The 25,222-nt window shown below is 40.1% G+C and overlaps 1 protein-coding gene across 1 annotated transcript in view; it reads right to left on the reverse strand.

Moving 5' to 3' along the window:
• The window catches only part of LOC144674520 (zinc finger CCHC domain-containing protein 2-like), a 68,916-nt gene that overhangs the window by 24,086 nt on the left and 19,608 nt on the right, over positions 1-25,222 (reverse strand). The window contains exons 2-10 of the mRNA XM_078535830.1: positions 24,891-24,996; positions 20,228-20,304; positions 17,555-17,626; positions 15,251-15,363; positions 8,958-9,052; positions 6,856-6,939; positions 5,939-5,996; positions 5,182-5,314; positions 449-513 (exon numbers count right to left, since the gene is read on the reverse strand). Coding sequence (XP_078391956.1) covers positions 449-513; positions 5,182-5,314; positions 5,939-5,996; positions 6,856-6,939; positions 8,958-9,052; positions 15,251-15,363; positions 17,555-17,626; positions 20,228-20,304; positions 24,891-24,996 — 803 coding nt within the window. The remainder of the gene's footprint in view (positions 1-448; positions 514-5,181; positions 5,315-5,938; positions 5,997-6,855; positions 6,940-8,957; positions 9,053-15,250; positions 15,364-17,554; positions 17,627-20,227; positions 20,305-24,890; positions 24,997-25,222) is intronic.

The raw sequence follows: 25,222 nt of genomic DNA on the forward strand, positions 1-25,222 counted from the left end.
ATGATCTACACCTGCTCCCATTTCATATGCAAGGATGATAAGGGGAGCTGCAGGCATCTGCAATACCCGAGTGCTATTCTTCACGGATAAGCTTAAAAAACAAGTGCATTAGAATCCTCTTACCGGGATTGTTTGGTAGTGCAGTCAAGTTTGATCATTACCTCAGCACTAACAAACAGGGATCAGTGGTCAGCAATCAGAACCAGGAAATCTGGCAGTTATTTGGGTTTCTCAGCTCAAAGACACCCAAGTCAGTTGTTGCGACCCAACCTAGTCCATATCTTTTACTCCTCTCTGCATTGAAATGAAGACTTATACCATACTATTGCAACTTATTCCTCTCATGAACTTCAAATTGGAATTCTTTACCTCCCTCAATATTTACTTTAAACAAAGAAAAACAACAAGGGAACACTTAAATCTCTCCCAACATCTTATTAATACATACTTGTCTGCCTGTGTGTTCAACTTCTTACTCCCAGATGAAGTATTTCTTTTATCTTCTGACAAACACTACAATGACAGGGGAAAAAATGCATAATCAGAATCCATTTGAATATCTGGAGGCACAGTAAACAGCAAATTAGCAGCAGTTAAGGGACAGGAAGGACCGTCTAAATTAGGATTTTTTTTTTCTGTGTACTTTGTATTCCAACATTCTAAACCAGTACTGGTTTACAGGAAATAATTGATACCATGTGATTCCAGGCACGAAGAACTGTAGCTATCAGGATAGAGTGGAGAGGTTGGGACTGTTTTCTTTGGAGAAAAGGCGGCTGAGAAGAAACTTGATAGAGGTATTCAAGATCCTGAGGGGTATGGACAGGGTAAATCGTTAGAAACTGCTCCCACTCAAGGGAGCATCAAGAACTAGAGAGCATAGATTCAAAATAATTGGCAAAAGGAGTAAAAGTGATGTGAGGAAAAATGTTTCCACCCAGAGAGCAGTTGGAGTCAAGAACAAACTTTCTGCAAGGGTTATGGAAGCTGGTTCAACCGAGGTATTCAAACAAGAATTGGATGGCTACCTGAAAAGAATGAATGTGCAAGGTTACAGGGATAAGGCAGGGGAGTGGGACTAGGTAGAATGTTCCTTTAGAGAGCCAGTGCAGACTCGATGGGTAACATGGCCTCCTTCTGCACTGTAAAGATACTGTGATTCAAAGCAAGTAAATTACGCTAGACCTTTGATAAAACACTGGTTAGGCCTCAGTTAGAATTTTGTGTTCAATTCCTGGCAGCACAGCTTAGGAAAGTTGTCAAGGAGGTTTACTAGAATGGTACCAAGGTTGAGGGAATTGAGTTACATGGAGAAGCTGAGGTTATTCTCCATTAGGATGGGATTTTATAGAGGGGCTTAAAATCATGAAGGGCTTTGATAGAGTAAATAAAGAGAACTGTTTCTGGTAGCAAAAGTAGCCAGAGGACACAGATTTAAGGTGATTGACAAAAGAACCGGAGGCGACATAAGGAAACCTTTTTTAAAAAAATATATGCGAGTTGTGATCGCGAATGCACAGCCTGAAAGGTGGTGGAAGCAGATTCAATAGGAACATTCAAAAGGAAACTGAATAAATACTTGGAAGGGAAATATTTACAGGGCTATGGGGAAAGAACTGAAGAGTGGGGTTAACTGGATAGTGCTACCAGGGCCAATGGGCCGAATGGCCTCCTCAGCTTCTGTAACATTTTACGGTTCTTTTTCAAATGCTTTGGGTCTGCCCTGTAGAGTACATATACAAAACGAATAATGCAAGACTGTATGCTCATTGGTAACTAGTCCATTGCACTTGGCTATAAGGTCGTATTTATCCTTCCTTTTTCACAGGAGCTTTCAGAAGAGAGAAAGTGGAAATATTTGGGGAGGATGGGAAATAACATAACTCTTATTGGGATTATAGTCCTACAAGGCATCAACAGTTTTCTGGTACCTCACAGAAGTGCTCATTTTTCATGTGAGCTTAGCAAAGAGTATCAAATGGAATATTTCAAATGTGAAGAACATAAACAAAAACCTCATCAGACATACAGACACACACACAAAACCAGGAATCGGATTTCTGGCTAATAATTCCCCCACCCCCCGCCGTTTTCAGTGTAAATGATAGCTGTCACCCTAACCAACATCAGTTAATAGAGCAGAGACTGGGAATCAAACTTGGGATTTACTGATCTATATAGGTCAATGTTGTGCCATAAACAAGCCAGCCACAAACCACAAGACTATGCCATCTCCTTCTTCACTTCCACCAGCTCCCACACCCATCAAGCCATTACAACTTTCCACATACATTGTCCAATCAGCTCAGCTTTGACCTTCTATGTGGCCTTTGCCAAGTTGGGACCTATTTGATAAGCTTCAGCTCTGTAGATCTGATCCGTTAGTTGTGGGATCGCTTAGCTCGGTCTCCTGACTGTTGCTTAGGCTTTTTGACACACAATTAGTCCTGCGTTATGGCTTCACCAGAATGACATCTCATTTTTAGGTATGCCTGGTGCAGCTCCTGACATGCTCTCCTGCACTCTTCATTGAACCAGTGTTGATCCCCTTGCTTCATAGCAATGGTAGAGTGGGGGATATGCAGGTTATGAGCTTACAGATTGTGTTTGAGTGCAATTCTGCTGCTGTTGGCCCGCAGGACCTCATGGATGCCCAAGTCTCGAGTTGCTAGATTCGTTCGAAATCTATCCCATTTAGCATGGTGGCAGTGCCACGCATGGAGGCTATCCTCAATGTGAAGGTGGGACTTCATCTCCACAACTGTGGTGGTCAACCCTGCTGATACCGTCATGGGGCAGATGTATCTGCAGCAGGCAGATGAGAATGAGGTCCAGTATGTTTTTCCCTCTTGTTGGTTCCCTCACCACCTGCTTCAGACCCGGTATAGTGGCTATGTCCTTTAGAACTCGGCCAGCTAAGTCAGTAGTGATGCTATCGAGCCACTCTTGGTGATGGACATTGAAGTCGCCCCATCCAGAGTACATTCTGCGCCCATGCCACCCTCAGTGCTTCCTCCAAGTGGTGTTCAACATGAAGGAGCACTGATTCATCAGCAGGTTTCCTTAACCGTGTTTGACCTGGTGCCATGAGACTGCGTGGCGTTTGGAGTCAATGTTGGGGGCTCCTAGGGCAACTCTCTCCTGACTGTATTCTGCTGTGCCGCCACCTCTGCTGGGTCTATCCTGCCAGTGGACAGGACATACCCAGGGATGGTGATGGACATTATATCTAAGATATGATTCCGTAAGGATGACTATGACTTGCTTGACTAGTCTGTGAGGCAGCTCTCCTAATTTTGGCACGTAAAGGGCATTAGTGAACCAGATAGGTTTTTACAAGTATCAGCAATGGTTTTATGGTCATCATTAGACTTTTAATTCCAGATTTTTATTGAATTCAAATTCCACCATTTGCTGTGAGGGGTTTCAAACCAGTGTCCCCTGTATCGCTGGATTACTAGTCCAGTGACAATACCACTACGCCATCGCATCTCCATCATATAAAGCTAGTCTCAATAATGGTGACTGAACTATCAATTATTGTAAAAGCCCATCTGATTCATTAATGCCCTTTAGGGAAGGAAATCTGCCATCCTTACCCTGGGTCTGGCCCACATCCAATTTGAGATCCACAGCAATGTGATTGACTCTTAACTGCCTTCTGAAATGGTCTAGCAAGTCACTCAGTTGAAGGGTAATTGGGGATCGGCAACAAATGCTGGCCTTGTCAGTGACACTCACATCCCATGAAAGAAAGAAAAAAAAAAAAGCACTGGGACATGCAGCAGCAGAAAATTGGTTTAGGATTCAGTTGAAGAAAATTCCCACCCATTTCTGTGCAGAATCAAATTTTCTAGTTGTCATTTCCAAAGGAGGCCAGATGTACCTGCTCAATTGTGGGTAGGTGCTCTTAAATGAGGTGACAAGTGATATTGCATGTAACATTTTCCATCATTATTGGCAACTCTGGATGCTGCCTGGAATGCTAGCATTGCTAAGGGAGGCAGGACAGTGTGTGCCTATGTCTAAGTCTAAGAGGGAAGTTGCATGTTCAAAATAAACTTTGTCCAACCAAAACAAGCTGCGGGGCAACGCAGGAGGGAAAAGACAAGAACACTTTTTTAAAAAAACAATAAATCTCAGTATTTGTACAAGTTTTAAATTTCCTTCATTCCACTAAAATTTACAAAACGTAGCAGCCAATTGCTTGAAAGAACTTGAAGAGCTCAGCCTTATAAGGAGTAGCTACAACATGCACTCTTTCCAGCCCTCGTGTGGTAAGGTACCCAAGGAAGCACACATCAATACTAGATATGTAACAGCGTCATTCACTGATGAGTCCTGTAGTTCATGTCAACTGATTTGCTCTCTGCTAACTGCAGAGCTCTGAAACACTTCAGCTGTTAAATAAAATTACTCAATTTAAAGAAAATTCTGGTGGGTTAGGAATAGGGAGGGCAGAGGAAAAGGCACATACTGAACTTAACTGAACCAGCCATATAAATGCTGTGGCTACAAGAGCAGGTTAGAGGCTGGGAATTCTGTGGCGAGTAACTCACCTCCTGACTCCCCAAAGCCTATCCACCATCTACAAGTCATAAGTCAGGAATGTAATGGAATACTCTCCACTTGCCTGGATAAGTGCAGCTCCAACAACACTCAAGACAAAGCAGCCCACTTAATTGGCACCCCATCCACCACCATAAACACTCACTGCCTCACCACGTGTGCCATCCACAACATGCAAAGCATCAAAGCTGTTTCAATAGCAGCTTGAAAACCCACAACCTCTAGCACGCAAGGACAAAAGCAGCAGATACATGGGAATACTATTACCCACAAGTTCCCTGCTGCACATCATTCTGACTTGGAACTATATCGCCATTGTTCCAGTCGCTGGGTCAAAACCCTGGAACTCCCTTTCAGCAGCACTGTCGGTGTACATACACCACGGACTGCAGCAACAAAGCAGTTCACCACCAGCTTCTCAAAGGCAATTAGGGATGGGCAACAAATGCGGACCTAGTCAATGACCCTCACCATCCAGCGACCGAATTTTAAAAATAAATTACTACAAAATGTTGGATGGTAATCATGGAGATATGGAAGACAGCCTTGCAGCATTAAGTTCAATGAGTGCATTAGAATAATGAATTTGGTAAGACAACATTTCAAACCCACATGTTCCATCACAGCTGTACAGTGGTCAGTGTTACGTTTTGTGCTGTAGTTCCTTTTCTTCCAGTCCAGTACACCATTCTGTTCAGGGTGCTGTAAGCTTGCACCTACCCCTGGAGATTTTACGCCAGAGACACTGTAAAGAGAATTGAAATGTTCAGGAAAACAAAAACCACAATGGAATGAATTTGAAACATGATCTACAACATTGTCAGGAGTATGAGCCTCTCCTGTCAACAATACAAAGCTTTAATTCAGTGCACTGGACAGTAGAGGTACAGACCATTAACACCAAATTTAGCCTCCGACCTCAAAAATGTTTGATTTCTTCACTGGTGGTGAAGTTATTCTTCACTTTTTCCAACCCCATTTCTACTTAATTCATGAAATTATAAAATTTTAAAAAGCACGCTGACCCTTAGAGAGCCAGTTACTACTAACAGACTACTGAAAAGACTTTGACAGTTGTAATAATTGACACTAAGCTTCACCCAGAGCTTAGCTGTAGAATTTAAATACAAACCAAACAAAATATTCCACCAGTACAACAAATCCCTATACCAGACAAAATAACAGAATATTGCTAAATTAAACCCAACATTCAAATAACTTCACAAGGCTGAAAAAAATTAAAACTTTCAAAAGATTTTTCTCAAACATGCTTTTGAATTGCAGACTTGAATTGCAGTGAGTTCAGCCCTAACCATAACCATTCCTATAGGTCAGCATGCCTGAGAAGGAAATTTATACTTAAACTTACCTGCAGCCTATTGATTTCCCCATATTTTTCTTATGATGAATCGATTGCTGTTGTCCATCTAGAAAAATATCAAAAGTCAGTGTTATAAATGATCTACCAAACCTTCCCACCATTAAAGCAAATCACTCCAATTGGCCAATTTCCATTTTCTTTCCCTAATTTGAAAGGGTCTTCTAGTGACAGGAAGATATTATCTGTAGCTCTTAATTTCAGTTATCTGATCAAAAGGCAGGTAGTCTCAAATTGCATTTTATACTAGGTTATCCCTTGTGCAAAAAAATTCCTTGGGAGGAATAGAAAATCAGGGTGAGAAATGATCAGAAGATACGGACTACATTGAAAAGAGCAGCGACATGAGACCACTGGGATGTTAACAATTTAGGGTAAAAGGAACGCAAAGCTGCATTCATTTCAAAGTACAGACACTTATTGAATTTTTAAACTTCACCTCATTAGCTTATCACACAGCCAGGTTTGACATGTGAAGAAAGGGCATGGAGACAGAACAGACTCACAATCATTTAAGACTCAGCTCTGGGTGCCACTTGTTTAAAAAAATTGTAGAGCGCCAACCTATTTCATTTAAATGCGATTTGAACCTATTGATGTTTTTCATGCAACAGCACCACCAGCTGATCAAATGAAGTATCATATTAACTTCAACTGCATTAGCCTGGCAGCTGCCATGCAGTTACATTTAATTGATTCCTTGCCTACCCAGAAATGTCAGAACATTCATATTAACTGTGGCAAATTAGAAATTTTATGGAGGGGGTAGGGAGCAAAATGAGACAATAAAAAAGACAAAGTTGAATCATCAATTTGCCCCTCTTGTCTCAGAGGAGTCCAAAGTGACTGAAGCCCAGAACTGAAAAGACTTGTAAAAAGCACATGGAGCAGTGTGTAAAGCCATGTACCTTCTTCCTGGCTGGAAGCCTCAGAACTGTCTTCCTTGAAGTGTTCTACAGATTTAGACAACTTTAACGCTGGCTGTAAGTTTGCTGCAGAAGAAATTAGAAGCAATTAAAAAAAAGTAAATCCCATTGCAATTATAATATTCCAGTGAAACAATTAAGCCCATTACAGTCGTTTGGTATTGCTTAAAAAAAGAGGCATGTTGAAGCTTTTCATTTTACACGCATCAGGATATTTCACTAGAATACCAATATAAGGGGAAAACAACAATTTATACTGTATGAGAAGAGTGCTGATTGGTTGACAAGTGGACTCTGATTGGTAGAAGCTTTGCCACGGAGAATGCATCAGTGATGACGGCTGACAGTTAACTGCCAAGCATTGTTTGAAATTTAAACCAGTTTGACCCTGATTGGTCAATGTATTACCGAGGAATGTGTCAGCGAATGGCTGTCACTCATTTTGTTTAGCTGAAACAGGTGCAACATATGCATGCGTTCTGTGTGCAAAACGTACAAGTTACAGACCGTGGCCAACCAGCCCTTTGCTTGTAAAACTCAAAACACGGTATCCAGTATTAGATGCGATTTCACAATTGGACAACAGTATAAGTTGTCTTCCCCTTATATTGGTGTCTTGCAAAGTGTCCTGATGAGTGCAAGACGAAAAGCTTTGACGTCTCTCTTTTTTCAGCAATACTTAATCCCATTATGCTAATTCAAACTCATTAGAAGTTCCTACAGAAAACAGTAAGCAAGGCCTCATCTTCCTGTATGAAAAGATTTCAAAATGTTTCCCTTCCCTATTCAGTTTTCTCCTTTTCCTTGAACTCCAAAGGCCCTCTTCAGCAGCTTTTCTTCCATGTCCACCTGCGGTTGAAACCTTGATCTTTGTTTAGTCACCACCAGACCTGACTATCCCAATTGTCTCCTGTACATCCCATACCCAAACACCAGCTCATCTAAAACTGTCTTCTGTAGTATAACATGCATCACCATGACTCACCCACCAACCAAACCCCCACGTACACACTGGCCAACATTTCCCTCCAGTCCTCCAAAGTGTTTAAATTCATCCCCACCCCACCCCCCAATGGCATTGTTCCTTCCCATTTATGTAACCTCCTTCAGCACGACAGCCACCAAGCTCTCGATTCCTGATGCCAACCTCAGACACCCACTCTTCCTTGATCCCATCACTGACAGCCTTACATTCACCGACCTCAGCCCCACTGCTTGGATCTCTAACCCCTTTTCTTCCTTCAAAACTTTCCTCGGAACCCAACTCTTCCTTCAGACTTTTGGTCATCCCCCTCCTCCCCCCTGCCAATTATCTCTTCCTTTAACTTGGTATCTCAATGAAGTTTCTTGAGACATTATTTTATGCTACAGGTGCTGTAAAGGTTGTTTGTTATCTCAGAGGTCTGGAAACTTGTATGATTGAACATTAAGTGTTTATTAACAACTTATAACTATATATGTCTCCAAGGTGTAGCCCTGCATGGGTGCTAGCTTCTGCTAGGCTTTTACTGTATTCAGTCTATCATGTGACTCTCCACATCATACTGTTTCCCCAGTCTTACTTTAACCCTTGTTATGCCCAAAAACCCATCTACCACAAGAGGCACTGAAAACAAAGAAAAGCAAGCATTTTAAGAAGGTTTGGAAAAACAGAGGAAGAGAATCAGGGACTGATTAGAAAGAGCAATTTAATGTGTTGAGTACAATCATGTTAATGATTTGCTATTAAACAACTTAAAGATCATTAACTCCCCATCTATGATTGGAGTTTCTGTTGTTGTCCCCTCTTCCTGACTTTACTAGTGTTCTCTCTGAGTTTTCAGTTCTGACAAAGAGCTACTCCTGAAATGCTGACATTACTTCTCTTTATGGGTGCTGACTGGTCTGTGGATTTCTAGCACTTATTCAGTATAAAGAACTCAGTTTTAACTAGCTGAATCAAAGGGAGGTCAAGATTTGAAAAAAAATAAAATGGAATTATTTTTTTTACATGTTCTTCTAAAGAAATAGGAGAAGATGCACATACTACACGTGTTTATTTCATTAAAGAATTTCATCAATTCTGCTTAACGTTGCTCACTTACTATGATGCTGACTGTAGTCGGGTAACTTCCCAAAGAAGAATTCACGAACATGTTCACTTTTTAAGAAAGCTCGAGATGGAGACGAAAACAGTTGCCTAATAGATAAAGGCAAGAGATTACCTTACTGCATGTACTCGACAGATTTGGGCAACATTTCATACCAGAAGCAAAACACTACATAGGAGAACAAACACTCAACTTGGTCTAATTATAGTGTCATATGGTCAGAGCATTGATCCTCAAATTTGCATTAAGAAAGCCACCTCAGCTCTTTTCTGAGCAATTACTAGGGTACAGTACTAGGAACAAGAATCAAAGCAGACCCAAAACAAGTCCATATTTGATGGCATTTCTACTTATACCTAAGCTGCATTTTTGTAACAGCAGGGTCAATGTATACTGTTTGTTTACAATGACTGGAGGGCTCTACTAATGTGCATTCTAGTGTATGGTGACTGCCATTTAGGATACACATTTATGTTTAGCTTTGACTGAAGAGAATCAACAGGACAGTTTGCTCTTTCCATTCAGAACAGCAAGAGATTAGTGCAAGATCTTTTAAAAAAAATCTAATCAAATTCACAGACTTTATGCTGGGCAGCAGAAATAGGATAGGATTAGGCAGGTAAATGCATGGCTAGAGACATGGTGCAGGAGGGAAGGGTTTAGATATTTCAGGCATCATGCCAAGTTGTAAAACCGGAAGAGAACCCAAAACCGGATTGCTTTCACTTGAACCAAACTGGTAAAGAAAATAACTAGAATAGTGGGGGTGAATTAATATGCCAAGGAGGGATATTCAAACATCAAGAAAAAGCCAGCATAGAATTGAACCACACAGCAAGCATTTGAAAATGGGGAAATTTAAAAGTTTAAGGACTAGCACAGATCATGAGGAATGGAAGCACATATCTTTAAAAATTGTGCACAAATGCATACAGCATCAAGAAATGAATGAAATAATCCAGAGCTCCGGTGACAAAATGGACAATGATATTTGAACAAAGTGGGGATATACCTATAAGGAAATATTTTAACATGAAAGGATAGAGATGGTGGCGTTTTTAACGTACAGATCCAAATGCCACGCTAATTCCAGGTTTATTTGAAATAAAAGAAGCTTGTTGTTGGATTGTGTAACTGGTCACCAAGTCAGAGTGTGACTATGGTTGCTGAGCTATTTAACCAGATTAAGATGACAACTACATTCATATTTAAATTGCCTTAAGGGGTTTTTAATTTCCTAGGATTAACTGCAAGGAGTAAGGAGAGATCAGGATTAAGATATATGCTAAGAAAAATACTGCAGACACTAGAGATCTGGAACAAAAACAGAAAGAGCTGGAAAAACTCAGCCAATCTGGCTGCATCTGTGGAGAGAGGAACAGAGTTAATGTTTGAAGGTCCAATGTGACTCTTCTGAGCTTTTTTAAAAAATTTGTTCATGGGATGTGGGCGCCACTGGCTAGGTCAGCATTTATTACCCATCCCGAGTTGCCCTTGTTCAGGGGGCATTTAAGGGTCAACCACATTGCTGTGGGTCTAGAGTCACATGTAGGCCAGACCAGGTAAAGAAAGCAGATTTCTTTCCCTAAAGGGCATTAGTGAATCAGATGGGTTTTTACAACAATCAGCAATGGTTTCATCATTTGACTTTTAATTCCACCATCTGCCGTGGCAGGATTCCAACCTGGGTCCCCATAGCATTACCTTGGGCCTCTGGATTACTAGCCCAGCGACAATACCACTATGCCATTGCCTTCCCGCTTTTCCACGGCCTTCTGTTTTTATTCAAGGTATATGCTTCCTGGTCATGCCCCTAAACTATCTGTTCACTCAGTTAAAAAGCATGAGGGGTTGGCAACGCTATCCAATTTTATTTACAAAAGCACAGAGTTAGGGAACATGTTAAAAACAAAACTATAGTCGGCTCTGGTGGCAGACTCACCACAGTTAAAAGAGTACAATAAAGATTTTAGATTTTCAAACACTAGTTGTTGGAGGGAACGCAGAAAGCAATTAATGAAGCTGGGCTGAAAACATTACACTCACAAGGCATGGCGTAGTGGTAAACTTTAACATTGTTATTACAGTATGGTGCATTTATGTATACCACAGGGTATAGGAGTAAAGAAAAACCCAGAGACTACAAAAGGCAATAATACAAGGAATATGGGGCTCAAATATAGATCTTCAGGTTAGGAACATAGGACTTAGGAACAGGAATAGGCCATTCAGCCCTTCAGCCTGCTCTGCCACTCGATAAGATCATGGCTGATCTGGCTATGGTGTCAACTCAACCTTTCTCTCTGCCCCCCCCCATAATCCTGGGCTCCTTGTCTATCAAAAATCTGTCTAACCCAGCCTCCACTGCATTCTGGGGAAGAAAATTCCACAGGCTAACCTACCCTCCAAAGAAAAAAAATTCTCATCATCTTAAAAGGCAGGCCATTTTTTCTCCCTGACATTAACTGTGTCCCCTAGTTCAAGTCTCCCAGTATCCACCCTGTCAAGTCCCCTCAGGATCTTGTATGTTTCATTAAGATCACCTCTGTGGTAGACAAAGGAGAGTACAAGGATAAAGTGAAAACCACTTTTAAAAAAAAAAAGAGCTTGACGAAAACTTCAAGACATAAAAGAATGCAAGGAGCATAAAATGCTCCTGCAACTATGTCTGGAGTGAACTGAGCCAAGGATGTAGGACCTTTGAAGGGAGAGGTAGAATTAAGCAAAGATGGTCAATATCCTGAACAATTTTCTTTTAAACACCGATGTTACTCATGAAAGGCGGCTTCTTCCACAAACAGCAATTAAAGAGAAATCGTAAAAAGGCTACCTGGATGCCTTTTTAAAGTTCTACAGCCGAAGTAGGGGTTGATTTTCCAAGAAACAGGGAGAAAATTTTTTATGACAACGTTAATTACTGATGAAGAAATGCTGAAAACATTGAACACACAAAGAGAATGAGACCCAGAGCCGAATGGCTTGCACACAAGGGCATATTAAGGAAATGGCTGATAAAGCCAATGACTGACAAGTTAGTCAACTTTTAGCAATGATATTTAGGGAATCATTAGAATTAAGAATTGCAACTAAGATTGAGCCTTTATATTAATTACAAAAAACAAAAGTGCGTAGCCTGAAGATTAGTTTGATAAACTGGACAGTGCACGAGCAAAATGTTAGGAACCACACTGAAAAAGGGAATCGTGGAACACCTAGGGAAGCACAAAGTTATCAGCAAAGCTTTCTGGGCGGGGCACAAAGATAAAGAATTCTAACAGGTTTACTGAGAATCATTCACGGTAAAAGAAACTTCATGGATAATGTTTATTGTAAATTTAATAAAGCATTTGATACGGTGCCACTCAGGAGCTGATAAATAAAGTAGAAAAGGTATGAAATAGGATGGAAGTTTTTGAAGTATATTGCCACGAGTTGCACAACAGGCCAAATGACTAGTCGAGCGCCCAAGGATTAGTGCTTGGGCCATTGCTAGCCACATTATACATCTATGATTTGGAAGAGGGGAAGAACTGTTGAAGTTTGATCATGATGCAAAGGAGGTGACAACAGGTGTAAGGCTATAAACAAGAGCAGGCTCACTGTAATCAGAGGATCCTTAGATATTTTGAGCAACTAGGCTAAATGGTAAAATAAATTTAGTGTTGAGAGATGAAGTTCATAGAAGATCAGATACATCTGCTTCACACAAGTCACCAATGCATATTTGCAGAGGGCATCCTAGGACAGCAATCAAGGCCAGTAATATCAGGAATTTAAGTGAATGCTAGATGGGCAATTGGCAAGAAAATCAATTGAGACATATGGATAATAAATTCTGTGCAGTGCTTTTGAGCTCCAAGGCCAGCCAGTTCAGCTGAAGTGGTCTTTTCCAGCCCTAAACATTTCTATGGTCATGCTTCTACATCACCTATCAATGACTACGCATTTTAATGTGAATCCGACATTGTTACATTTGACCCATTTTCAATTCGTTCTATGTACAAGGGATCTTGCTATGGTCAACTTTTGTCCAGCAAGTTTGTAGAGTAGCATTTAAAAATTCAGGCCTTATAACAAAAACACCGAACATTCATTTATAACCATTATAATAGGGGTAACCGGTAAGCAGAGAAGGGGAACTCATTCTATAGAATGAAGTCTTACCACACATTAGCACTCTTTTTGCACTGTATCGTGGTTCAAGATCTAATGTGCCCTCTTCAGTTTTTTTTGTGCCTTTAGATGCTTTCAGACACACAGTTAATAAAATAGAGAACTAAATATAAACCGTGAAAACAGCTTTAATCCTTTCCCTCCAAAAAAAAAAGAGCTCATCTTCTCTCCTAAAGTTACATGGTAAAGGGTTATAGTTCTTGCCATTTCTTGCTAAATTAGGGAAGGCTGTCAGACAGCTCAGTATGAAGAAGTAGCTTGCAAGCGCCCTACAGCACATCACATTTTCCATTTATGAAAGCACAGTTATCCATCTGTAGTTGTTTTTTTTATTGGTTTACTCAATGTTATTTTGGCTGCATGCAAGATGTCAGAGATTCCTTACTAATATCCTGGCAGTAGCTCCAAGCAAGGATGGTGTAAGTTGGTCAGAGTTCCTATTGGGCTGACAAATTTGAGCATAGCCCTTAACTGGATAATTAATGGAAAATCTTATTTAGGCTCCAAGGAGATGTACAAGGCTGGAAAAGGCCATTGTAGAGGCTGGAATGCTCGTTGAATCAAAGAACGTGGGCCCAAAGCAAGAAAGTATTCTCCTGGGCAAAGAACACTGCAAGTCAACCAGCACAGAAAAGAAGCCAAAAATCACCATGGGAAGAGTTTTGGGCCAAAAACAGAACATGGGGCAGCTGAGAGGAAACAAAAAGGGGGGGAAATGGCTATTGTCACTCATTTTAACTCATGCCGTTGAAAAGTAGCAACAAGTAAAATTATAAAGTCATGTAAAGGACTATTGCTGAAAGTAGAGTACTGGAAACATTGCCAAAGCTTTTCGTCTTGTACTAATCAGGACTGATGCAAGAGTACCAAATTTTGAACGATCACAATTTATACCACAGGAGAAAAGGAATGAGTGCAAGACAAAAATCTTCAGCAACGTGTCTCTCTTTTCAGCAATATTCAAGTTCTATACTACCAAGTGATTGTTTGTAGTACGAGAAATGTTGATGCGATTGTCAGAATGAAAAACGGAACAGTAAAAAAATGGTTAAGACAGGCTTAACAAGTATGCAAGACCAGAAAGATAAGATTAAGATAGACAAGAAATGGCAGATGAACAAAGACAAGGAAACGCTGCAGATCAGAGATTTAATTCCTTACGGCACTGATAACCCCACATCAGCACAAGTTCATTTAGGCACATGAACAAAATTAAATAATTTGAGCAGCGTAAATTCAGATAAGTGTGAAATATAAATTGATTCAGGCAAGTGGCACACATCACAGTGGATGTGGTGAAAAGTAGAAAAATAGATATTTTATAATGCCGCCCAATGACAGTACTGACAGGAAAGAAAATTAACAGGGCAAAAGAATACAACATTTCTCAAAAGCAGAAATTGTGGGGTGGGGTCTGAAATATAAAGTTTGCCATTCAATCCAACTGGCAGAAACAGACAACTCTTAAAACACCAATGCAATATTGTTAGGTATAAAAAGATATATATGTATGGTAGGGGAATGAACATTTTAACATATTTCCTTGGATTTGCTTATAAGAACTCAAAATATGTTTCTGAAAGAATAAACACATGGCAAACTATATCAAAACAGATTCTGCTGCAGGTTCAATTTTCAAAGCCTTTAAACATAGATTTGGAGTTAGATCACAGATCATCCAGGAGGGCCTAAATGTTCCTATATCAGAAGTGTCAAACTACTGTAAAAAGTAAATCACAGATTTCAAGAGATGGGAGGAATTGGAGGATGGGGCAGGAAAGAGAAAAATGACTGTGAAACATAAGTAAACATTTTTGACATACAAAGATACCAGAATAATATTACTAAAAAAGTTTCATGTTTCCCAATAGCACCACATTTGAAAACTGGAAGGTTTAACTTTGAATGATTTAAGTTTAAGTTTTGTTCTCAATGATTAAGTATTGTCCCAGTGTAGCCACTTGAATTGAGTAACCCTGGCATTAGGTAGATATGCATAGGAAGATGAAAACAGCAGTGGGTAGGTTCTATAAACAGAGGGGATATCTGTACAAGATGAGGTAAAATTAGCACTTAGCGCCATTATTACTTTAATACCAGTGCTCAGCAGTTACCTTATGAGTGACTCCAGATCAGAGTGCCGTCTGTCTTCTCTCGTCTGTGAGCCGTGACTTAATGCCCGCACTGCAGTCTTGCCAGAAGCATCAATGGAAAGATCCTTAGGAAGCTGTATGAGAAAACAGAGTACTATTTTAGAATCACACAAGGGTGGGGAATTGGGTCATGCACAATTAATTCAACCCACCACTGAAAACATAACTGAGCTTTAAAACATCCTAATTAGGGAAGATGGCATTCAAGAAGGTGGCTCACCTTCTTAAGGATAATTAGGGGTGAGTAATAACTGCTCGCCTTGCCAATGACACCCACTTCCCGTGAATGAATTAAAGAATTATGTTAACTAATGGTTTCCATTACAAGCCCAAAGTCTGTATGTTGTTTAAAATGAGCAGATTTACCAGTTAAGAACTGCATTTCTATGCATTATTCAGGGCCTATTTTAATCCCCCAATATATGATCAGCAATATAATTTCACACATTTCTTCGGGAACCAGGTTGAGAAAGAATCAAACCAACTCAATAGGAAATTTTATCAGACCTAGACTCTTAACCAAATAGCGTCTTCTTGGCAGGGCTGTGAAAGCCAAAGAAGCCTTTTATGGTCCAAGTCTGAAGATCATATGTCTGTAGGCATATTGCTTCCTCCACACTGAAGGAAAAATGCATTACCAAAGAACAAACAGTGGTAAGAATGAGTCACCTTGGAAGGTGACTCCTGTAATAAACAGCCAGTTAGTTTGTGCTCTGAGCCGCAGAGAGAAAAAAAAATCACTCTCAACCCCTTGAAAGCAATACATTAATTTCAGAAAATGCACCCCCTCCTCCAATACCAGTGTAACACTTGTACTTCCAATATAAATCATCCTTGTAGTAACCTGTCAATTTCTCCTATAAACTATTAAATGTGTATGCTTTCATAGCCTCATAACCCTCACATGTACAATACAAAGCCTCCATCTTCTCAAGGGCAAGTGAGGGGTAAGCAATAAATGCTGGCCTTGCCAGTGATGCTCCTATGAATGAATTTTTAAAAAGACTTTAATTGCTAAGGCAGGATCCCTGAATCCCTTCTCAAACTTTATCTGAAGCATCTTGGTGAATAAAAAGGGTCTCATTTGCAACATTATAAACTGAGAAATGTAAAATTGCAGGATGCCCTGGCTACTTTCCTCCATTGAGGCAGAAAGTAGGAGAGAAAATTAAAAGACGGCCAAACAAGAGGAAAAAAATAGCAAGCATCCAAGCCAGTAAGGTTGCTGTAGCAAGGCATGTCAGATGTTACCTAATGAATACTTTTCTGATCTTTGCTCAGAACAAAGATAACTGTTGGGGTGTCCTTTGAATAATAATGGTTCTAACTTGTAATAAACAGCGAGGCCTGCATTCTAAAATCTATTTCACTCAATTTTTTGATTAGAATACAAAAACAGATCTCAACTGATGGTACTACAAACATTTTGCACAATGCATGCCCTTTTTCTAAACTGCACTTAAAACAGCAAATGGGAGTGAAATCTGACCAGCTTAGGGAAAGATAAAAAGCAAAGCTCCTATTGGTATACGACAAAACCCACTTTAAATAGGAATCTAGGGTGGTATGCAAAGAATATCAATTAAGCTGGGCTGTCCAATGAGTTAATTACAGCAGTTCACTGAGCTGTTTGCATTTCACCTGTCATTAGAATGAACAAAATGATGATCTGGCCATGATCCCATTCCTTCCACCTCCAAAAAAGGAAGGACTCAATACTTTTAAATATGGCAGACAGCCGAATAGTATAAGCCTCTTCCAAGCATAAATCACTATTAGGTTCTACTTTGGCTTCAACTACAAGAGCACAGGCTCCTTGTAAACGGTGCTTAGTTAAGAAATTGTCTCCTCCAGATACTAGGATTAGTAATAAAAACAAAGTGCTGGAAAAACTCAGCAGGGCTGGCAGCATCTGTGGAGAGAGAAACAGAGTTAACCTTTCAAGTCCAAATAGACTCTTCTTCAGAACTAGGATTAGTATACTGCTTTCACCTTAATTGTACAAAGAGCTCTGCAGGAGAACAGCGGGTACAAACTCATCAACAAAATAAACAATAAACCAGGATCTTTGAAAGGAGGCAGAGGTGGCACTCAAATATCTAGCAGGACAGGAATTTATTACCACATATTAATATTTCCTATCTTACTCAAGTTAAAATTGATTTGGAACAATAAGACCATATGAACAACGGGCAGTCATCTATGCACCTTATTTCTTATTGCCCCGACTCTGCAAATTTGAAATTTTAGCAAGTAAAAACTTACTTTAGTTAAAAACTCCTGCAGTTCTTGGTGTGTTTTCCTCACAGTACACATCGAGAGATCAGTCCGCAAGACCTTCAAATACAATTTTACAAATGTTGTGAACGATGGTACAAATACAAGATATAAAAAAAATCCATGTTAACCGCAGACAAACAAGTTATTGGCTCCATGTGTCTACGCCAATATCTTTCATTCCAAAGCCTAACCTCTTGCTCACCATACCCTTAAATATTCCGTTTGAAACATCTAAGTAATTTCCTTAAAAGGATTTATTACTCAACTTCAACAACAGATTTTGATAAAGACTTCCACATTCAACCAACCATTGGGTAAAGACATTTACCACCCCCGCCCCGCAACGATCCATTTAATTCTTGTGTGAATGGCTTAGATTTGTGTCCTCATGTTACTGCCTTGCTAACAACTTATCACTATTTAACTGAATATAATTAGTTATTATCTCAAAGACATCCACAAGGTTGATCGTTAAACCATTACAGCTACACTGGGAAAAGTCCCAAGGCTCTGTTCATAACTACTAATCCTGGAATCAGGGCTTGTACAAGTTCAACATTACCCTGCCTTGCTTCTATATCCATGTTTCCACGGGTGAAACCAAAATTCTGTTTGCCTATTCACAATGGCAAGTCTGTCTTGTGGGCTCCTGCAGCTGACGTCAATACATGTCAACTCTGGTTATAAAACTGCCCAACATTAAGGGTTATGTCAGCGTTGGGAGAAAAGAGGAGCATTGAACAGGGTGCCCCAGAGTTCAGTGTTGAGACTACCATTTCTAACTTACATAAATGACCTGGATTCAGAAATCAAATGCTAAGTGGTCAAAATTGTAAACATTACCAAACTGGAAGAGGCAGTGGAACCAGGACAGGCATTTCAGAAACCAGAATGATTTGGAAAAAATGGTAGATGGATTTAAGGCAAACGAGTGCAAAGTGCTGCATGCAGAAAGGAAAAATAAGCAATACATGTATTCCACAAATAAGTGTTGGAACTAGCCAAGGACAAAGTTGAATTAGTCGTAGTGGACTTGACACAACACATCCAGCCAATGTAGTGTAGCAACAACAAATCCAACAGAACATTAAACTACAGTATTATACTCTGGTCAGACTGCATCTCCAGGGCCATGACCAGTTCTGGATGCTGAAACACAAGGAGAACATCTAAGTGCTGCCCACAATGCAGAGAAAAGCCATAGGTTTGGTCCCTAGTGTCCGAGTTGTGAGGAGAGGGAATATAAAAAAGCTAAATCAAGGCTATTATTTTGAGTTAAGTGGCGATAGCAGGCTAAGGGCACTCAGATTCAGGCTAGTAAACAGCACATTTAGGATTGACGCTAGGAAATTCTTCTTTATATTGAAAAAGTGAACAATATATAGAATTAATGTGCAGGACAATCATAAGGCAAACGCTTTGCAATTTTAAATAAGTGGATGCTAAAATATGGAGACTTAAAGAACCTGTACTTTGGTATTTATATATACAGGTACCAGACCCTGTATCCGGGAAGCTCAGGACCAGACGTGTACCAGATGCAGAGATTTTCCCGATTTTGGGTCCTGGGGTGGGGAGGTATGTGGTGGAATAGGATAACTTAAAGCCGGGATGACTTTGCCGCCGAGCTGGACCCAGCCGGGACGAGGAAAGAAAGGATAAGGGGTGGACCAGGCTGGCTTCCACCTTTAGTCCCAAGGTCTTCTTTGTCCATAACTGTCACTTGATTTAATTCAACTACTTGCAGATTAAAACAAAAATGATGATTACATATCGGCGCTAGTCTTGTCAATCTCAAATACTGTAATCATCTTCTGCCATTTAATCCAGGGCTGTGTACTTTAAAGGTTAATTTAATTGCGTACAAAAGTCCAGATACCGCCTCCAATTACCCATCTCAAGTTTTTAAGAAGCTCAAGTACATCTTCGAAAGAAGCTCCAGAGCTAAAAATTGACACGATATATACAGTTTCTGAACTAAAGTCACAATTAAATATCTTTAAGCACTAAACGCCCCTTTGCTTTGTTTTTGTTGCTTAATTCAAATTATTGGATGGTTCCAATCCCTTTCTTGCAAAAGGCATGACTGATTCATCACTACATCCAGGTCTAAATAGCATAGCTGTATTACTAGTATATTCTCTTTTTCAGGAATGACAGGTCATTTGATAACATTTTGTCTTTGATTTATTCCTCCTTTGCAGGGAGTGATGAGTGAGCATACTAAAATAAAACAAACACGAGAAGCACAATGTCATTTTTTTGAAAGCCTCAATTATTGGATTTTCCCGACATCAAAGATAACAGCCATGCTAAATGTAACGCTCTTATCAAGCCGAATCATATAAATTTAAAGGTGATATTAATAAAGCCATTATTCAATGCAGCTATGAATGTAGATGTCAAATACAACCCCTTATCCATCTTCAATCTTGAATAGAAAAAGCACCTGAACCAAGTGGCTATTTCCATTCAACTAAAGTCAACTTCAGGCAGAAAGTGAAGGCTCCACACCTGAAACATGAACTCCTCTGTCACCACTTATAACAGCTAACTTGAGACTTAACAAGATTGTTTGCTTTTACTTCAGATTTCTAGCATCTACTGTATTTTTCTTTTCATTAATATAGAGCAAATTAAAGGTAATCTATTACTTACCTCAAATGTGTACTCCCAGTAGTTGTCAGTTCTCTTTTTTGAGACAGTTTTAAAGATAATATTTTCAATCTGTACACCTGAAAAACAAACAGAAAACTCTAGTTACAAAATAAAGAGCCCATGATCAGTTTGAAATAACTTTTGTCCATTAGGACAGAATTAAATGAATGTGCAGTCAGCTGGTAAAAAGCTTTAAGTGGGGTGTTTACACTGCAGTTATGGGTTGCAAATCAACAGGTCCACCAAATGGTTTATAAACCATGTGTGACCCCACTCTGGATTTACAGTCCAAGCAGTGTCAAACTGAAGTGGCATGACACTACTGCCATCCCCTCCACCACCAACCCCACCCAATCCTGCCATAGAAAATCTCATCACTTTGGAGTCAGGGCTGGGCCCCGACTGCACACTTACAACTCAGGTTCAGCACATGTCTAAAGCGGAAGTTAGTCGGCACCAATATTGAACTTGAAGTGTAAATAGAACGGTAAAAAGCAAACTGATGCCTATCTGAACATCGGAGAATTTTGTCTCCAACTGAAAAAAATCCAAATTCAGTTTTAGTCTCAGTTCCCTACTACATCGGAGAACAGCTCGACTGCGACAGAGTTCCGGAGCACAAACTGAAGCCAAGATGGACCAAAGAGGAAACGGCCAAATTGAACTAAAGCCTAAAAAAAAAGCTCTACCATTTCCCTCTGGGCTCTACAAGACATCTGTCTGGCAGTTGTCACGACATCATTGCAATACTATTTCCAACATTCTGGTCAGCTTTTTAAAAAAAAAATCGAGTGTCCAAACACACCTGAAAGGCACTCACTACCCTGAAAAAAAAGGTAATGTTTCAATCATGTAATTATCAATACATTTTTTTTTAAAAAGAGGGAACTTGCTGCAAGGTTTAAATGAGTAAATGTGAAATAGGGAAAGTGAACAGTTAAGCAATTACAGTGGTGATTCTTTCAATGTTATTCACAGTTCTGTCTTTTGACTGCTTTACAACATATTTTTCTCGAAGCAGAACAATGTGGTTTCTTGGCGCACCCACCAGTCAACATTAAAACTTAACGAAACCTTAGTATTCTCGTCAATTAGTCTCAAAGATTTCAGTGCCCCATTGAGAACTTTGATCTTCAGTTATCACACTGTGAAGAACTTTGGTGCCAGAGTAGTTCTCGTCTGTTGGGCTGCCTCTCACATTGTATCTGATCATATAATCAGGCAGGAAGAGGACAAAGATAATGCTGCCTTATTTATTTATAGTGACACACTGATGTACATGGTCAATAAGAAATGTAGGTCACAATTTAGAATTTGATCTTCAGTTCTGGCTGAAGCGGAAAGGAAAAGCTAATGGGAATACTTTCTGTACAAAATATCTAACAACATTACCACCACATTGCTTGTCAAGAGCTAATCACAGCTCATCATCAGCACAAACAACTCAATATTTAGGTCTTCAATCTGCTCCTGAACTTTTCTGGTGATGTAGGAGGCAGGTCAGGTGTGCATCACAGACCAGCTCTACCAACAGCAAGTATACATAACAGACACTATACTTGGTCCACACAGTTCTGATGTCTTATGCACCATAATTCAAATACTTCCCAGCCACTTGGAGCAATGCAATCTCCTGGGATGAGTTAAAAAAAAGTACATACACAAATACCTTGACCGGCTAGGGCAAAGAAAACATGGACAATTCTTTATCGACACCCTTAGGTGATCAAAATTGGTCCAGGAGATAACACGGGCTCTGACTGAAGTTAGCAAGATAACTGCAAAATATTGTGGATGCTGGAAATCTGAAACAAAAACAGAAAATGCTGGAAAAACTCAGCAGGTCTGACATCATCTGTGGAGAGAGATCAAGGAGACCAAACGCAGACTGGGTGACCGCTTTGCGGAACACCTCATCTATCCGCAAGCACGACCCAAACCTTTCGGTCGCTAGTCGTTTCAACACTCCACCCTGCTCTCATGCCCACATGTCCGTCCTTGGCCTGCTGCAATGTTCCACTGATGCCCAACGCAAACTGCAGCAACAGCACCTCATCTTCCGATTAGGCACCTTACAACCTTCCGGACTTAACACTGAGTTCAAGAATTTCAGACCATGAACTCTCTCCTCCATCCTCACCCCTTTTTAAAAAATCCCTTTCTTCTATATTCATTTTTATTTTTTATCCACTTTTATTTTTTATTTATTCATCTGTAGTTTTATCCCCCTTTATTATCCCATTTTCTATCCTTTTTTTGCCGCATCACCGCCCCCTCCCCCCCCACCCCATCCCTTACAGGGCCATCTGTCACTTGTTCAATGTTGTTCTTTTGCTTAATACTATCCTTCTGCTATAATCACATTCTGCTTTCTTACCTCTACACCACTATTAGCACCTTCTTTTTTTTTTTAAGCACTAACCACTGCCATTAACAATCCCTTTGTCCTTTAGTTCATGACATATTTGTCAATCCCTTCTTTGTCCCCACATATCGCTGGCCTTCTATCCAGCTCCACCTTCCCACTCCCCCTTAAAAACAGTATAAATTTCATCACATTTCCACTTTCCTTCAGCTCTGAAGAAGGGTTGTACAAACTTGAAATGGTTAACTTTGTTTTTCTCTCTTCACAGATGCTGTCAGACTTGCTGAGTTTTTCCAGCATTTTCTGTTTTTGTTAGCAGGATAACTACTTCTTCCATGAGGTTATCACCACCCCAGCAAGAAACTGGTTCAGCTCTTGCTTGAAGGACACAGTGAATCGAGCGCTTACATGAGCTGGCTGGCTATTCCCGAATCCACTTCATTCTGGGAAAAGAACAATCTAATGTCCAACCTAGGCCTGCCCTATGTAAGTTACAAATGTGAACCCCAGTCCTTCCTAACCTATTCAAGCATGGGTCTACATAAACGCAATCCGGTGCCTACATTATCAAACCTCAATCAAATCACTCTCATATCTGCACGTCCCTGAACTCGAGACCCAGTTTCTTGAGCTGATTTGTATAGTTAAGGTGGTTTATCTTGTGGTTGACCTCTGCACCCTTTTCAAAATATCAATATCACCCAACATAAGGTGACCAAAACTGGATACAGTATTCTGAGGCCTAATCAAGGTGGTATACAAGGACATTAGGTTTTTACAAGGGATAAATTGTCCTGAGACTATACCCTAGAACTCTATTCACCTTAGCTATAGCTACACAGCAGTGGTTATGGACCTTTAGAGATTGATAAACACCCCGATCTCTCTGCCTCACCGCTAATTTTAATTATTTCCCCTGTTGGGTGATTTTACATTTAACCTGCCCATGACTATAAAACCATAAGACATAGGAGCAGAAGTAGGCCATTTGGCCCATTGCGTCTGCTTAACCATTCAGTGAGACCGTAGCTGATCTGATAATCCTCAATTCCACTTTCCTGCCTATTCCCCATAACACTTGATTCCCTTACTGATTAAAAATCTGTCTATCTCAGCATTCAATATACTCAACGACCCAGCCTCGACAGCCCTCCACGGTAAAGAATTCCTCAGATTCACTACCCTCAGAAGAAATTCCTCATCTCTGTCTCAAATGGGCAACCCCTTACTCTGAGATTATGCCCTCTGGTCCTAGATTCTTCCACAAGGGGAAATAACCTCTCAGCTTCTACTCTGTCAAGCCCCCTAAGATTCTAGTGCGTTTTGATAAGGTCACCTCTCATTCTTCTAAACTCCAATGAGTACAGGCCCAACCTACTCAACCTCTCCTCATAAGAAAATCCCTCCATACCCAGGATCAACCTAGTGAACATTCTCTGGACTGCCTCCAATGCCAGTATATCTTTCCTTAGATAAGGGGACCAAAACTGTTTACAGTATTCTAGCTGTGGTCTAACTAGTGCCTTGTATAGTTTTAGCAAGACTTCCCTATTTTTATACTCCATTCCCTTTGAAATAAAGGCCAACATTCCATTTACCTTCCCTATTACCTGTTGAATTTGTATGCTAGCTTTTTTTGATTCGTACACAATGGCCCCCAACGCTCTCCGTGCTGCAGCTTTCTGCAGTCTTTCTCCATTTAAATAATATTCAACTCCTCTATTCTTCCAGCCAAAGTGCATAACCTCACATTTTCACACATTATATTCCATCTGCCAAGTTTTTGCCCAGTCACTTAACCCGTCTATATCCCTCTGTAGACTGTCACCCTTGCCACTTGCCTTCCCACCTATTTTTGTGTCAACCGCAAACTTGGTGATAGTACACTCACCTCCCTCATCCAAGTCATTATTATATATTACAAATAATTGTGGCTCCAGCACTGATCCCCGTGGCACTCCATTGGTCACAGGTTGTCATCCTGAAATTATCCAACTCTGTCTTCTTTTAGTTAGCCAATCCTCCATCCATGCTAATATACTACACCCAACACCATGGGCTATCATCTTATCCAGAAAAAAAATCCCACCATTCTGAGTTCATCAGACAGTAGTAAGGGTTGACAAAAATGGTTATTATTCTTATTACTATATCCTCCAGTTTACCTGCAAACATACAATCATACCCTGGAAAGATATCCCAATCCTTCAAAAGGTGGTTAATGAAAATATTGAGCAGTTCTGTAAGAAATTGATTGATAAGAACAGTGAATCAGTAATTTAAAATAAATCAGATTACCTGGTCGCTGAGCAATTGCTTCAGCCCCTTCACAAGATGATGGAGGAGTTCTTTCGTAGTAGTTACTCTCTGTCCCCGAGGAATAATTTTTCCTGGAAAGACGGTCCTTTAAAAAAATGCAAAAAGGAAAAACACATCACCAAAGGCTCTCTTATAGATCAAGCAAATTTTCACATCTTCCTTCCCCAAAACATGAAATATCCCTTCTAAATACTGGATTAGTATTTGTCAAATAATGCAAGCTAAATTTGAAAGCTGTAAGCTAACATAACTTCCAGGAGTGACATTTTATAACCAGCTTATTGAAGGCTTCTTCAAGGAGCTTATTCTAA

The sequence above is a fragment of the Cetorhinus maximus genome, chromosome 3, assembly GCF_964194155.1.
Source record: "Cetorhinus maximus chromosome 3, sCetMax3.hap1.1, whole genome shotgun sequence".
NCBI classification, from domain to species: Eukaryota; Metazoa; Chordata; class Chondrichthyes; order Lamniformes; family Cetorhinidae; genus Cetorhinus; species Cetorhinus maximus.